Here is an 18316-nt window from a genome sequence, read left to right on the forward strand (position 1 = left end):
CTATCTATCTATCTATCTATCTATCTATCTATCTATCTATCTATCTATCTATCTATCTATCTATCTATCTATCTATCTATCTATCTATCTATCTATCTATCTATCTATCTATCTATCTATCTATCTATCTATCTATCTATCTATCTATCTATCTATCTATCTATCTATCTATCTATCTATCTATCTATCTATCTATCTATCTATCTATCTATCTATCTATCTATCTATCTATCTATCTATCTATCTATCTATCTATCTATCTATCTACCTAAATGTTAAATATGCTACTTTCATGCTTGACTTTGAAAGCATTTAAAATAATGTTCTAACCAATTTACAAGTGGATCAGAGAGAGAATGTGACCACTAAAGTATTAACAGACCTTTTCTTATATTTGACCTAGTTCCCTAATTTTTGATAGAATATGAAACCAAAAATGACATAGAGGTGACTAGTTTCATAAGAATCTGGCAAAGAGGTGACACCCAAATTTAAACATTGTAAAATGATATCTTATGTGTTCACAATAAACTTTCGATAAAATACAACAAAGAGTGATAACAAAAGCTCACCTTGTCACATCATAACAAGTGAGCAAAATAACCAAAACTATGACATCATATAATTGCTCAGTTACTTCCAATAACAATAAAATGTAACTTTTGAAACAAATACATTACCTTCCCTTTCTTACTACAGGCTGTTCTAAAACAAGATAGCCCTGTATCGCTCACCCAAAACTCCTTCTATAGTGTCAAAAACTTGTGTATGATTTTACTAAGTTGTAACCTAGCTTTAGCCTGCCAGGACCAACTTGCAAATTCAGCTTTTGATTTGATTAAGATGGACATTGTAAGCAATTTTCATGAAAATCAGGAAGATAATGTGACCTGTAGAAAGGTAAAGGAAGTTTTCTATATTTTGACCTAATGACCTTGTTTTTGACAAACTACCAACTTTCAAACTGAAACTTTATTTCATCGAGATAACATTCAATTCTGTCCAATTTTCATGAAGATCTGTAGCGGATCCGTGGTCTAGTGGTAACACACTGGCTTCACAATCCATAGATCGCTGGTTCGATCCCCCGCTGCACCTAACCTACTAATTCGTCTTTCGCATGAGACGTTAAACCGAGGTGCAGTGTACTAGGTGCTATACACCGGGCACTAAAAGAACCACGGCAACTCTGGAACGGGGTGTCTCCTGTATCTTGCACTATCCCTCTTAACCAACTAACACGTCTTTCTGGGGGCGATGGCCATATGGGAGACAATCCCGATGCACTCGAGTCAAGTCACCGTGATCTTGGACCTAGTGACCTGAAAATCATTAGGGTTCATCTGCGAGTCATGATCAATGTACCTATATAGTTTCATGATCCTAGGCATAAACGTTCTTGAGTTATCATCCTGAAACCATTTTACTATTTCGGGTCACCGTGACCTTGAACTTTGACGTAGTGACCTGAAATTAAATAGGGATCATCTGCGAATCATGATTAATGTATTTATGACGTTTCATGATCCTAGGCATAAGCGTTCTTGAGTTATCATCCGGAAACCATTTAACTATTTCGGGTCACCGTGACCTTGACTTTTGACCTAGTGACCTCAAAAGGGGTCATATGCGAGTCATGATCAATGTATCTATGAAATTTCATGATCCTAGGCATAAGCGTTCTGAGTTATCATCCGGAAACCATTTTACTATTTCGGGTCACCGTGAACTTGACCTTTGACCTAGTGACCTGAAAATCAATAGGGTTCATTGTGAGTCATGATCAATGAACCTATGAAGTTTCATGATCCTAGGCATAAGCGTTCTTGAGTTATCATCCGGAAACCATTTTACTATTTCGGGTCACCGTGACCTTGACCTTGACTTAGTGACCTCAAAATCAATAGTGGTCATCTGCGAGTCTTGATCAATGTACACATGAAGTTTCATGATCCTAGGCATAAGTGTTCTTGAGTTTTTATCAGGAAACCATTTTACTATTTCAGGTCACCGTGACCTTGACCTTTGATATAGTGACCTGAAAATCAATAGTGGTCAAATGCGAGTCATGATCAATCTACCTATTAAGTTTCATGATCCTAGGCATAAGCGTTCTTGAGTTATCATCCGGAAACCATTTTACTATTTCGGGTCACTTTTACCTTGACCTTTGACCTAGTGACCTTAAAATTAATAGGGGTCATCTTCGAGTCATGATCAATGTACCTATGAAGTTTCATGATCCTAGGCATAAGCGTTATTGAGTTATCATCCGGAAACCATTTTACTATTTCTTTTTTTTAGGTAAACGTCGTCAGTTATTAATTGTATATAGATTTCTCTATAGTTTGAAAAACATTTAGGCAAATATTTCTCATGTAAGATAAAATGCAAATAATTAATAAAATATTCCCTTTTAATCAGTATGTTGGTTTATCGGTCAATAACAATATCACTTTGAACATTGAATTATTTAAAAGTTATAACAAACATTAAATGTTCTCCGAACAAATGACTCATAAAACATATAACAGATTGATAGGAAGATATGAACAAATCAAGGTTGCTAGGTTGCCCGCCTAGAATGGTCCTGTTAGTATGGAAGTACTTGATATATAAATTTATTAGCCTGTCGGTGTTGTAAAGACATAAAATATTTTATGAATGTCTCAAAGTGTGGAATTATTTTGCATTTAGTAAAAGAAAGGCAACACATAACCCTTAAGTGGGTGACGAGAACTTGTGGCTAAATACAACTAAAAAGAGGCATTATGATTCTTGAAAATAAACGTAAACATCATTATATATGAATTTTCTGATCAAAAGTGTTATTTTTAGTGAATAGGGGAAATACATTTTCAAGAATAAACAATATAATTATAAATGTTTTGGCGAAGTGCATCATAGTATTATCATAGTACAGTTTTGGTCTAAAAATCCCGTAACATTTTTTTTTAATTTCATAACACCTTGTTGCAAAAACAAATCATGAAAATTAGAATTTTCAGAGTAACCTATTAAAATAAAATAAACAAGGGCTGTTTGTAAAACATGCATGCCCCCCATATGGGCTCTCCGTTGTAATGACAGTCATTGTGTGACTATGTTTTTTGTCAATGTGACCTTGACCTTTGACCTAGTGACCTGAAAATCAATAGGGGTCATCTGCGAGTCATGATCAGTGTACCTATGAAGTTTCATGATCCTAGGCCCAGGCGTTCTTGAGTTATCATCCGGAAAAACACCTGGTGGGCGGAGCGACAGACCGACAGACTGACCGACATGTGCAAAGCAATAAACCCCCTCTTCTTCGAAGGGGGGCATAAAAATGCTTTATATGACCTTAGATATTATTTTTGCAATCATTTTTCATCAATTACAAAAGTTTAAAAAAATTATTGTTTCATGCTACTCATGGTACCAGTTTTTTGTCAGAAAATTAATCACATTTTTTAAAAATGAATTATCCCTTGTTGCCAAAAAAATCATAAAAAATATAATTTTCAAAGATAACCTAAAAGAAAATGCCTTCTTAACCCTTTGCATTCTGGGTAATTTGTAGTCTGCTAAAATGTTGTCTGCTGAATTTCTAAAATTAGCATTTTCTTCATTTTTTTCAAAGAATACTATCAGAATAGCAAACAGTTTGGATCCAGATGAGACGCCACGTTCTGTGGCGTCTCATCTGGATCCAAACTGTTTGCAAAGACTTTCAAAATTCGGATCCAGCACTGAAATAGTTAAACCTTAAATATTATTCCTTCAAGCATTTTACATCAATAATTTATGTTTGAAAAAAATCATTGGTTCATGCTAAATACTGTTTGATATACTGTAAATAATGTAACTACACATCCAAGTAGTGAGTCCATTAAACTATTGCAACCGAAACACCTGGTGTGCCAAGGCACCAGCCGAAGTCAAATGCCTTCTGACTTAGTGCATTTTTTACTATTTATATTTGTATGCATTTGTATGTGTATGAAAAAATGTATAATCTTTAATGACATCTTCTGACCATGCATGTCCTAGATTTCAAAATCCAGGCCCTGGTCTGACACATTGGTAACATTAACGTTAAACTGTTACCAGGCTTCTAAATTTAATTAGCCAGGTCACAGGAAAAGGGCAGTCTAATCAGTATCCAATAAAACTATTTTTCATTGTCAGAAAACCGCTCTTAAGCAAACAGCTTTCAAGCACCTGCAGGCTGAACTGGATCTAAACAGGCCACAATCGCTTCAATGTCTCTTTAACTGGGATATGGTTCATTTAACTTTAAAGGGATCTTTTCACGTTTTGGTAAATTGACAAAAATTGAAAAAAGTTGTATCGGATTTGCAAATTTTTGTTTAAGTTATGTTATTTTAAGAAAACAGTATTACTAAACATTTACCATGGTCTAATATAGCCATTATATGCATCTTTTAACGATTTAAAAATTATAAAGCGTTGCAACGCGAAACGATTGAATAATTTGGAGAGTTATGTTGTTGTTGTTTAATTGTGTGAAACTACGAAGATTGCTTATTCTAGGTATAAAATTCGTCAACCATTTATACTTGGCAGAATAGTCGAGCAGGCTAATGCGTTTTTACTCCACGGGGTCACTGGTTCGAGCCCTGCTGCGGACTACTTTTTTTTTAAAGAATTTTATTCTGGATTTTTAACTGGAGCTTTTAATATCCAATGTTTACATTTATCAATATAAAGCATTTAATGACTTACTTCAAAACATGTCAAAATCTGTGAAAAGGCGCCTTTTAACATAATACCTAATCCTATAAATATGAGGTCAATATACATGGACTAAACGGTAAATTACGTCTAATTATTTGGACTGTAATGACAATAATGTAAAGAAAGCGAACCCCGACTCAAGCAGACTACAGCATCCACGGGCACCAGCTGGCCTTAGTCAAGACAGGAAAGTACTTAGGCGTGACACTTGCCAGTGATCTTTCCTGGAAACCACACGTGGACTGCCGCACTAAGTCTGCCAATAACTCTCTCGCCTTCCTCCGCAGAAACCTCTCAAGCTGCCCAAAAGACATAAAGTTGCAGTGCTATAAGTCACTAGTCAGACCTGTCCTCGACTACGCATCAGCAGCTTGGGACCCTCACACACAGGCATGTATTCAAGAGTTAGAGGCTGTACAGCAAAGAGCAGCGCGATTCATCACAGGCAACTACAGGACTACAAGCAGCACTAGCCAGATGATCGCAGACCTTGGGCTACCTACCCTAGAACTCCGCCGCCAGCACTCTAAACTTCTGATGATGTATCGGATCACATATGGTCTTCTCGACATTCCAGCCACCGACCCTCTCCGGCGATCCATCACATCTACAAGAGGACGTGGTCTCGAAGACATGGATGGTGCAGTGGTCCGTTACTGGATACCCTACTGCAGAACAGACACCTACCGCCACTCCTTCTTTATCTCTGGAGCTCGATTGTGGAACCAGCTACCAAAGCACCTCACAGTTCTACAGACCCCAGAGTCATTCAGGGAAGGACTGGCCGGCCTCCAATTCAAACATTGAGCTTTCCTGACTGTACATATTATAAATATTAAATGTTTTATTCTTTTAACTGCACTCTCACGATCACCTTGTATATAACAAATGTACGAGTATGCTCCAGAGTGAGATTAGTACATCACATGGAAGAAGAAGAAGACATCAACTACTGAAATAGAAAGAAGAAAGAATTCATACTTACCAGTAATTTGAGTAAAGAGTTTGTATTCAATGTTGTATTTCAGGACAGCTTGGTGATATGCAAATCCCATATGACATGTTGATATCGGGTATCATAGCCATTCAATAAGTCGCAAAATGCTTAAACAAAATTTATAAAGCAAAATGTGACTTAAATTGATAACTAAAAATACCAGTATCCTCAGTATGCCAGTTTTGCCTTGTCGAATTCCATTAATTGTTGCATTACTTAATAGCGAAACAAGCCGATTTAAGCTGTAAGAAAGTTTTGACACGAGTGTTATCAAGTCTCTCATGGGCGAAGTCATAGAAAGTGATCCATTCACATCGAATATATCCTTCGAATTCCATCCTTTGTTGTCATTAGCGGAGATTTAGTGAATAAATAATTCATATATCATAAATGACAGCTTCTAAATAGCGAAACAAGCCAATTTATGCAGTAAGAAAGTTTTGACTCGAGACTCTCATGGGGGCGGCCATTGTTGAATATTGAAACACGAACGACAACTCTGCTAAGAGAATGTAATCAATGACGAGCAATCTCCTACGCAGTGGCGAATGCAAAAGGGAAGTAACTGAAAAATCGAGTTATCTCAATCGGACTGGCTCGGTCTTTTACATAGGTCGATATTGTTAAAAAAAATTTACGATTATGATACCTTGGACGATGCTGTTAGCATCGTCAAAAAGTGCACAAGGTCTAGATTATCACAAATCTCTCGTTTTTATGTTTTATTCCTAGGTACTTCCTTTAGCGTAACAAATGCTTTGCCATTTATGCCATAATGTACTTTAGTATTTTGTTTGTCTTAACCATGTTTAAATAACTTCACTGTCTCTATTAACAGCTGCTTTTAAAATGATATTACAGGGACCTATGTATAGGTCCCCGCATATAAACATAAGCTATAATAAGCTTTTGAACCGACATTATTAACAATTTTATAATAATAACCAGGGACCTATACAAACAAATGGGTTTGTATAGGTCCCTGTTATATGTTATGCACTCTTGTCGACTTTTAATAAAATTTACTTGACTTGACTACTGTATTTGAATGGCGCGTGTTCATTTCAAACTTGTGATTAATTTTGAAAAAAATGAGTTGCGTCTTAAATTATGCAATGGCGAACAACTTCAGTGTCTTCAGCGCTTTGATTAATTTGAATACACAGGTCTAACATTGTGTACACACCGGTCTTAATGACTAACGTAGTGACGTCACCATCTATGTATAGAATGCAGGTCTAATCCAGGTAAAAACGACTGGTTCCCGTGCGGTAGTCGATTGCCGTCTTTACCTATAAAATATTCGTATCACAGTCAAGTCACTTCCGCGTTTTATCATCACCTCACTTTGAAGAGTCGAAATTATTTTTAAATAATTGATTTTTGTACGCTAAGGCAGTTAGTAACAGCTATTACAACTCAAAACAGTAAGTGACAAAAGTGTTTTTTTGTAAAAATAGTTAATTAACAATTTATTCATGCACAAATGAATTGCATATGGTAGTTAATATCGGCGATATTCAAATTACAATCAGTCGGAGTATTTACCTGTAGCGTACCTGTATTAGGGTGGCAGACGTTTCTCCCCCAAGACGTTTCCTCCCCAGACGTTTCCTCCCCAGACGTTTCACCCCCAAAATGGGGGTGAAACGTCTGCATAATATGTAAATGTATATTAGCAATAGTTATTTGTAATAAAGTGAAAATAAAGTATTAGTATTTTAATTGAGTGCATTTTATGTGTAAAAAAATGATGTTAGTTGAGTCCTGACTAATTGAAATATTAATTAATGATTTTATATGGTTGTTTAGGGAAGCCTCTAACAAATTTAATACTTGATTTTATAAGTGCCTTAAATTGTTCTTGCATTAATTAAGCTCATTGAAAAATTGAGTAAAATCAAAGCTTTGATGTTCTTTGATGGTCATTTTAAATGGAAAAGTATGTTACAAATTAAAATAATTATAACTATTGTATTAATCAATTGAGTAAAAGCACACCTTTGATGTTCTTTGATGGTCATTGATGGTCATTGTAAGTGGAATGGTATGCTACAAATTAAACAATTATAACTATTGTATAAATCAATTGAGTAAACAAACACCTTTTTTTTGATGATCATTTTAAGTGGAATGGTATGTTACAAAGTAAAGAATTACTATTATTGAATTAATGAATTCATGTTGCTACAAACAAATCTATAATTTAAGTTTAATAAGATATTTTCCATTACTTGTTCATTAACAGTGATTGAATTTTTTTCATTTAAAGTGTATTTTTGCACGGCATGGACACAGTTTCACTTTATGAGGATTTTTTTTTTAATTAATAAAAAATCCAGTTTTGAAGTAAAATCAATTTAAATAATGCTATTATAATCAGAAAATTTAAATACGGAAAAATGTTTATTATTTTAATAAAACATCTTTGTGCTTCTCGTGAAAATTTAACAAAATGTCACTTACGCTACTTTTTACATTCAGAAAATGACATGCGTTTGTTAATTTTGTCAATTTCGAAAATTGGATAAAAACATTATTTTTACCAAAAAGGTTAACTTAATATTTTATCAGTTGATGTATGTCACCTTAATAAACACAAAATTGGAAGAAAGTAAAAATGTATAAAATGTATAAAAATGTCAGTTACATGACTTATTACATTCAGTAGGCAATATGTTTTAATTATAATTTGTAAAATTAGATAAATACAACATATAAAACTGTATATAATGCACTTTTGATAAAACACAATTTATTCCCAAATTGATGTTTTATTCCCAATCCACATAATGCAGTGTTATAATGAAAATAAGCCATAAGTTATGATTTTTAAGAATGAATAATAACTATAACATATTTTTATTTTTATTTTGAGTAAATAAAGTTGTTATATGACATTAAAATTATAATTTATTACAGCCAATATTGAATTGTAGTTCTCAAAAATAATTTTGATAAATAACTATCAGTGTGTCATAGATCTTTATTAATACCATTTACCTTCCAATTTAAAAATTAATTTAATTTGAAGCCAAAAAAATGTGACAGCATTTTCATCATTTGGCTAATATTAAATAACAACCACACCTACCATTATACAAGATATTAGGCACTTAGGGTGCAATAAACAAGCATTGATTAGATTAGCAAGTGTAGTACAACAGATAACAGCTAGATTATGGGTGCAATATACAGGCCCTTTAATCAGCATTGATGAGATTAGGTGACAGGGGGATAAGATGAGATTAGCACATTATAATGCAAAAAAAACGTTTTTAAATAGTTTATCACTGTATTAAATATTATTAATGAATAGATTTGATTTGACTTAATTGATAGTTTTATATATGGAACAGAACAGAACAGATAGTTTATTCATATAACTTGAACATTTACAGTTCATCGTTACATATACAAAACTGACAATATAATAAGCAATAAGCACATGCATAGTAATGCGAAAGTGACCAAACTAGTACATTAAAAGGTGTTATATATAATATACAATTAGTTTGTTTAACAGTATACAATTTATGAAATATTTTATTATTCGTACATAGCGATTTATATATTATGGGTATCGCCCTAGTTCCCCGTATACAGCTGAATTAGCGGTACTCATTTTGACACCCAGTATTCGTTTCAAAAATCTTCTGTGAACTCTTTGCAATTAAAGAAATCCGACAACGTCCCCATATGTCTAACACATAATTTCACTTCATCATACATAGACCGAATAATTTTTAACAATCTACCGTTTATTTCGCTCTTAATAAGCTTGTACTATAGTCCGTTTCAATATATTGAATCATAACATTTCATAAGGTCGATATAGCAACAGTATAGTTTCTTTTTAGAACTAAATGTTTATCTATAAAAGCCTTTAGTAGGAAAATAGCATCCACAGTGCTATAATTGGTTTTGGATCCAAACTATGGTAGTCATAGATGCATCTGTTGTATTTCACAGTGACATCCAATCATTTTATTATATACATACATATAAATGCATGAAAAAAATATAATTGTTGACAATTATATAGTTTATTTATTTATCATATTTAACTGTTACAATGAAAACAGTTTTGAAATTAATATAAATGTGATTTAACCATTTAATCAATTCACCAATTGACCCTATTTAATTGGATTAATTGGATTAAAGACAACAAACAACTACAGTTCCTCAACACTTATGATTTACATGCATTCCATTCACAGTTAAACCAAACAAATAATCAAACAAGCTGCTTCATAAATAAAGTTAATTGAAAACTTCATAAACAAAATAATTATTTTGATAATAAATCAAGAATAAACTTCAACCAAACAATCATACATTTATTAGGGGGGAAACGTCTGCACTTAAACCAAAGTGGGGGAGAAACGTCTGGGGAGGAAACGTCTTGGGGGAGAAACGTCTAGGGGAGGAAACATCTTGGGGGTGAAACGTCCGGAAACCCCTGTATTAGAGGGTTCAGGCCATTTTTTGTTTTTAATTATTTTTAAATTCTTTTAATGAAATTAAATAGAGCTTAAAATTACCTTTACAATGATGCAATTTTTATTATTCTACGACTTATAGTTTTTTATATCAATTTTTTAGTCTTGAAAATATGGTCAAATTCGGCAACTTTTTCCCATATTATATCATATACATAGTGTAGTAAAACTTCTAAAAGGCACCGAAAATGTAGGATTTTAACCAATATTATTTGATTTTGTTATGATAAGAGAATAAATAAGTCAGGAACCTATAGATAAGTATATATTTTTGGAAAGCTTGTACAATACACATTGTAATATTGTCAGTTATAATCTTATATATGTCATAATATACCGCATTTCCATGGAAACTAACATACCAAATAACATGAACTTCGCGTCCTTTTGAGCATATTAAGATAAACACACAAATAGTAACTTGTACAAAAGTCAGGAACATATAGATAACTATATATTTTTGGAAAGCTTGTACAATACACATTTTTATAATGTCAGTTATAATCTTATATATCATAATATACCGTATAAACATGGAAACGAACATAATAAATAACATGAACTTCGCGTTCTTTTGAGCATATTAAGATTAACACACAATTAGTAACTTGTACAAAAGTCAGGAACATACAGATAACTATATATTTTTGGAAAGCTTGTACAATACACATTTTTATAATGTCAGTTATAATCTTATGTATCATTTCTGATGTGGGTGGGGTACCGGTATGTTTTAATATCATGTTTCTATTTCAGCTTTAAAGACAAGGAGCAAAAATCATGGTGTCCAAGACAGCCTGTAAAGCGTTCCTGCTCATTATAAATGTGTTACTTTTCGTAAGTAGTTTGCTGTTTTCATTTAATTAAGTGTACCCATACAGTATCAATTTAATTAAGAATGTCAAGTATCATTGTTTGATTAAGAAATTAGATGTCACTTGATATGTTTATTATTATGTATGTATATTCTGTAAATTATGTTTGTTACAAAACAGAGACTAAACTAATGTTACTGAAGTGGCAAGTTATAATTTTTGAAAGGGTGAGTGAATCTCATTTAAACCAAGACTGTTTATAATCAGTGTTAAAGTCACCTGGTTAGTATTTTACAAGCAGGTTTGTGAATCTTTATACTGTAATTTACACATCCAGATTAAATTCTTTATCATAACACTGGATTTAAAAAAGGAAATGACTCCTCTATCCATCTGTTTTCAGCAATAACTTGAAACGTTTAAATTAACTTGAAACTAATAGATTTTTTGTGAGGCCTAAAAAAAAGAAGTCTTGTTTCCGGTTACCCGACCAACCCTATTTTGAACCGCCAACTCAAAAGTTTTTCTCTTACAAAATCTGCGTCCGAATTTTGTGTGTGAAATTTACACAACTGCAGAAAGCGTCTGAATCTTTTAGACACTCTTTATCATCAATACGCCTAGATGATATAGAGACTACCGGAAATGGTGCTCAGTAAAAATACATAACTAGAAATGGCGCGGCAGAGGCCGACGCGTATCCCCACGCCGCATGTTTGACCCAGGGGGTGCCCCAGGGTTGATAATGGGGCCATGCATAGTTGAGATTGACCGTATTGTCATAAGAGATGTTCAGTATCAATTTGAAGTAAATCGGTGTAGAAATGAAGAATTTATAGTGAAAGGCAATTTTGGGTGGGCGTGGTCTATGTGGGCAAGGGCGCCCCAGGGTTGGTAATGGGGCTATGCATAGTTGAGATTGTCCGTATTGTCATAAGAGATGTCTAGTATCAATTTGAAGTAAATCGGTGTAGAAATGAAGAAGTTATAGTAAAAGGCAATTTTGGGTGGGCGTGGTCTATGTGGGGGGGCCGCCCCAGGGTTGGTAATGGGGCCATACATAGTTGAGATTGACCGTATTGTCATAAGAGATGTTCAGTATCAATTTGAAGTAAATCGTTGTAGAAATGAAGAAGTTATAGTAAAAGGCAATTTTGGGTGGGCGTGGTCTATGTGGGCGGGGAGCCCCAGGGTTGGTAATGGGGCCATGCATAGTTGAGATTGACCGTATTGTCATAAGAGATGTTCAGTATCAATTTGAAGTAAATCGGTGTAGAAATGCCGGCTTCCTGAAAAGTCCCAAAAAATGCCTGTCAACCGGACAGGCTGATGGAAAAGTATGCCTGTCTGGACAAAAATTCACCTGACCGAACAGCGTTAAGTTTATAATTGAAGAATTAAGTAAAGTTTAACTCATATTTATTGCAATGTGCAGCCTGTGTACAAGTACACTCGATAAAGTAAAACAAAACGTTTGCGTGTTCTTGTGATTAGAGTGTATGATGGACAACAGCTTTAAATTATATTCAGACTCAAAACAAAATAACATAACATGACTACGCATTGATTAGTAGACTTGCACCGTATTGGATCGTTTCAACATACATCACAAAACATATTGATTGTGACTCGTCATAATGCAGCCAATTTCTGTCAGACTTCCACTACTTTGAAAAGTTCTTTTTACTTGTTTTGCTTCATATTATTTCGATTTTGTTTTTTTCCTCATCGCTTAGCTTCCTTTTCTGGCCTTGTATAGCGCCATTGAAACTTTAGCAACAACATTTATTCATGTGTAGTTTTTGTTACAACGTTTGTAATTGGATAGGTGGTAATATGTCGGACCAATAAAATTGACATTTTTGAAAAAAACAACAAAGGGAGAGCACTCTTATAAACTAGTGACGCGTTAGTGTTCTTAATGACAGAAAGGCTCGAAATTCACAAAAAGAGGGATTCTAATGGGGTGTTTTCGTTCTTTTGGCAAGTATTAGACTTTTCGGTATTTAGTCACAATTTTTTTGGCCTGTCACAAGGACTGGCGATATTAGAAATTTCGCCCGACCGTTAAGAATTTTGCCGGACAAGACCGGCGGTCCGGCCTTTTCAGAAAGCCTGGAAATGAAGAAGTGAATGTTAAATTACATTAAAAAATGAGTGAAAATCTCTGACCTGGCCCCACCCCAACCCCCATAACTTTTGACCCAGGGGTCAGATCAAAATTCCAAATAGTGCAGGGTCGCACATATGCTCATAGCTACCATGTGTTAAATTTTCAAGGTTCTAGTGCTAATAGTGTAGGAGGAGATAGTGGCCAGGACGGACGGACGGCAGAGATTACCACAATATCCCCACGCTTTTGAAAAAGGATGGGGATAAAAAAGCAAAGAACTCTCTAGCTAAATCATGTAAATGGCAACTTCATTGATTGCCGTTAGGTTGGGTAAATGCAGCCACAAACCAGATGGATGCAACAGTATATTGTCCTTACCCCATAACTCAACTATTGCCAATGTATTTGATGGCAATAAACACGGTGAATTGGAAGGATTTGAAGTTGAAGCTTTGGTAAGAAAAAATTGACAACGCACGGTCACTTCTGAACTGCATTTGTTATTTGTGAATATTTTGGAATCGAGCACATTCAGACAAGATCCTGGCATGGTGTCAAATCTCAATACAATTCTCATTTTACCTCTCTAAAATGTTTGCTATAAATTTGCAAAATTCAATATCTAGTGTGTATAAAATAAACAAGTCTAGTCATTTATTCCTAGTCATCTGAACTCGATGATTAATTATCCCCACGCTTTTTGAAAAAAAGGTGGGGATATTGTGGTTATCTCCGCCGTCCGTCCGTCCGTCCGTCTGTCCGTCCGTCCGTCTGTCTGTCCGTCCGTCCTGGCCACTATCTCCTCCTACACTAAAAGCACTAGAACCTTGAAACTTACACACATGGTAGCTATGAGCATATGTGCGACCCTGCACTATTTGGAATTTTGATCTGACCCCTGGGTCAAAAGTTATAGCGGTTGGGGTGGGGCCGCGTCAGAAATTATCACTCATTTTTTTAGGTTATTTTACATTTACTTCTTTATTTCTACACCGATTCACTTCAAATTGATACTGGACCTCTCTTATGACAATACGGTCAATCTCAACCATGCATGGCCCCATTCCCAACCCTGGGGCGCCCCACCCACATAGGCCACACCCACCAAAAATTTCCATTTACTATAATTTTTTCATTTCTACACGGATTCACTTCAAATTGATACTGAACTTTTGTTATGACATTAGGGTCAATCTCAACTATGCATGGCCCCAATCCCAACCCTGGGGCGCCCGCCCACATAGGCCACACCCACCAAAAAATTCCATTTACTATAATTTTTTCATTTCTACACGGATTCACTTCAAATTGATACTGAACTTCTCTTATGACATTAGGGTCAATCTCAACTATGCATGGCCCCATAACCAACCCTGGGGCCCCGCCCACATAGACCACACCCAACCAAAATTGCCTTTTTATAATTTCTTCATTTCTACACCGATTCACTTCAAATTGATACTGAACTTTTGTTATGACATTAGGGTCAATCTCAACTATGCATGGCCCCAATCCCAACCCTGGGGCGCCCGCCCACATAGGCCACACCCACCAAAAAATTCCATTTACTATAATTTTTTCATTTCTACACCGATTCACTTCAAATTGATACTGAACCTCTCTTATGACAATACGGTCAATCTCAACTATGCATGGCCTCATTACCAACCCTGGGGCCCCGCCCACATAGACCACACCCGCCCAAAATTGCCTTTTACTATAATTTCTTCATTTCTACACCGATTCACTTCAAATTGATACTGAACTTCTCTTATGACAATACGGTCAATCTCAACTATGCATGGCACAATTACCAACCCTGGGGCGCCCTGCCCACATATGTCACACCCACCCAAAATTGCCTTTTACTATAACTTCTTCATTTCTACACCAATTCACTTCTAGTTGATGATGAACTTCTCTTATGACAATACGGTCAATCTCAGCTATGCATGGCCCCATTACCAACCCTGGGGCACACCTAGGTCAAACATTCGGCGTGGGGATACGCGTCGGCCTCTGCCGCGCCATTTCTAGTTGAGTTTTGACATGTTTATAAAAAAAGTATTATATTAACTTAGTAAATACTCAGCTGTTGAACTGTTAATTTTGTTAATGTTTTGTTTCATTGACATTTATTCTAGTCAATAAATGCTTTATTCAAAAAGTAGTCTTTAGTTTTCTAAGAATATTTATTTGAACAGTAGATTACAGATAAAGACAATCTGGATTAAACATCTTCTTGTTAAGAACTATATCTGAAAGTTGGTGCTATGTCGTCATGCATTTCACACTGCTGATACCTGAAAATAATGACATTCTCATTGAGTTAAATATTCAATTAAGTGTTGTGGTATTAAGAAGAAAAAAGCCTACCAACCCCCCACATTTTTTTGGGCATGTTACCAGAAACAAAACTTTTTTTTTTAGGCCTGAGCAGCAGATGTTTGCTGAAGATGATCAGATATAGGATTCCAGCTGAATTCAGCTTTGGCTGATTATGTCCCTTTATCTGCTGCATAATTATTATAACTCTAATGAAACAAAATGTATCTTTTGTTGGTTACAGCTTTGTGGAGCCATTATAATGGGAATAGGAATCTGGGCTATAGCTGACAAAATCTTCATATCCAATATCATAGGGAGCTCACTGTTCAACTCTGCATCCTACATCATGGTGGTAGTAGGAGCGTGTATAATAGTGACAACATTTATAGGATGTGGTGGCGCAGTGGCCAACAACAAATGCCTTGTTGCCGTGGTAAGTTTAACAAGTTTATTGTTCTGACATGTAAATGGCATTTTTTATAATAGACAAATCATTTTTTTTATTTATTTGACAATACATTCAACAAATAAAATCAACTATAAAAACAATTCAAAAGATTTTAATTTTGCAGTATATGTTTATGTGTTGTAAGGCCTGAACAAAAATGGTGTGTTTCAGAAAATTACAATGCCGATGTTATGTCAGAATTAAGTGCAAAATCATTATTTTTACAAATCAATATATTTTAGCAACAAACATAAATGAGTTGTAATTACATTTTAAGGACGTTATTAATAAGTCATACACAATGTAAGATGACAGGGTTTTTTATCTGATTTTGGGGAAAGGGCTTGGCCTTTTTTGAGGGGAAAAAAAACGCGCAAAATGCCGGGTTTTGGGGGAAAAAATCATGCGAAACGCCATATTTTGGGGGAAATAAGGAAAGTCTTAAATAATCAATTCAACATATTTTGCTGTTTTTAAAACAAAATCAAGGCAACAGATAATTTAATTATGCAATATGTTATATTTTCTACACTGGATCAGGTTAACTTATGTATTTAAAGTTAAAAAAAAAAAATGAAGTCTGGGGGAAAATTTACCTGCTGAGGGGAAAACAAATCTTAGGGGAAAGGGCCGATTTTCGGCGGGTCCCAAAGAAGGAAAAAAAGCCCTGGATGATGTCGGGAAGTCAGTTTAATTCTTGTTGTACTAGTGTGATTGTAATGTATAATGATTTCGCAAAAAATGCACAATGAAATTGAATTTAGTTAAAGTGATATGAGCCTGGTTTTTCCGTCCGGCACTTTTTGGTTACATCATAAATAGCTTGATGTTTAACACTGAATTTTAAGCTGCTGTGTTAACCACAAAATTTTATTTCAGTGCTGAGTTTGTGGAAAGTCCTACGATTTAATAAATAAAAAAAAAAATGTTAAGGCATTTTGCAAAAACAGACAATTTATATTTGTTTAAAGTCAATGATGTAACAGATTAGACACCACTTAGCAAACATGATTTGTATACAAAATCTTTAAATATTCTTTAAATATTCTCTTTGAAATAAACGGCATTGATTCGTCATCACAGTGTTTCGACCTCATCCTTGTTCCTATCAAAACATTTGTAGACACTACACAAGTTATTTAAAAAAAGTTTGAGATCTGACTTCAAGATGTAACATATTGGACACGGACTGTTAAATCACCATTAATAAAAAATAATGTCTAATTGAAAATTGTATAGGTTTGTGCCTTTTTAGCTCATCTATTTTTTCAAAAAAATTATGAGCTATTGTCATCACCTTGGCGTCGGCGTCCGGTTAAGTATTGCGTTTAGGTCCACTTTTCTCAGAAAGTATCAATGCTATTGCATTCAAACTTGGTACACTTACTTACTATCATGAGGGGACTGGACAGGCAAAATTAGATAACTCTGGCGTGCATTTTGACAGAATTATGTGCCCTTTTTATTCTTAGAAAATTGAAACTTTTGGTTAAGTTTTGTGTTTAGGTCCATTTTATTCCTTAAGTATCAAAGCTATTGCTTTCATACTTGCAACACTTACTAACTATCATAAGGGGACTGTGCAGGCAAAGTTATGTAACTCTGACTGGCATTTTGACAGAATTATGTGCCCTTTTTATACTTAGAAAATAGAAAATTTGGTTAAGTTTTGTGTTTAGGTCCACTTTATTCCTACAGTATCAAAGCTATTGCTTTCATACTTGCAACACTTATTAACTATCATAAGGAGACTGTGCAGGCAAAGTTATGTAACTCTGACTGGCATTTGAACGGAATTATGGGCCCCTTATACTTATAAAATTGAAAATTTGGTTAAGTTTTGTGTTTTGGTCTTTTTACCCCTAAAGTATCATAGATATTGCTTTCATACTTGGAACATTTGCAAACTATCATAAGGGTACAGTAAAAGGACAAGTTGCATAACTCTGGTTGTCATTTTTACGGAATTATGGCTCTTTTTTGACTTAGTAACTTTGAATATATGGTTAAATTTTGTGTTTCGATCCACTTTACTTCTAAAGTATCAAGGCTATTGCTTTCAAACTTCAAATACTTTCATGCTATCATGAGGTTACTGTACCTGGCAAGTTGAATTTTACCTTGACCCTCAAGGTCAAATTATTAAATTTTGCAAAAATTGTCATAACTTCTTTATTTATGATTAGATTTGATTGATACTTTGACAAAACTACTCTTACCTGACATACCACAATAGACTCCACCCAAACCATCCCCCGTGCCCTCCCCCCCTTCCCCCTTACTACACCCTCACACTATACCCCCCCCCCCCCACCCCAAGTTTTTTTTTGAAACGGTTAAAAAACACAAATACTTATTTTTATTATTTTA

The 18316-nt window shown here is 34.7% G+C and overlaps 1 protein-coding gene across 2 annotated transcripts in view; it reads left to right on the top strand.

The window, feature by feature from the left end:
• The first annotated feature begins 7033 nt into the window (after positions 1 to 7033).
• LOC127849573 (tetraspanin-9-like) overlaps positions 7034 to 18316 on the top strand; it is a 44314-nt gene continuing 33031 nt past the window's right edge. For both annotated transcript variants that reach the window (XM_052382305.1, XM_052382301.1), the window contains exons 1-3: positions 7034 to 7164; positions 10999 to 11079; positions 15740 to 15931. In XM_052382305.1, coding sequence (XP_052238265.1) covers positions 11023 to 11079; positions 15740 to 15931 — 249 coding nt within the window. In that variant the 5' untranslated portion in view covers positions 7034 to 7164; positions 10999 to 11022. The remainder of the gene's footprint in view (positions 7165 to 10998; positions 11080 to 15739; positions 15932 to 18316) is intronic.

This window comes from Dreissena polymorpha, chromosome 1 (assembly GCF_020536995.1).
Source record: "Dreissena polymorpha isolate Duluth1 chromosome 1, UMN_Dpol_1.0, whole genome shotgun sequence".
Lineage (NCBI taxonomy): Eukaryota > Metazoa > Mollusca > Bivalvia > Myida > Dreissenidae > Dreissena > Dreissena polymorpha.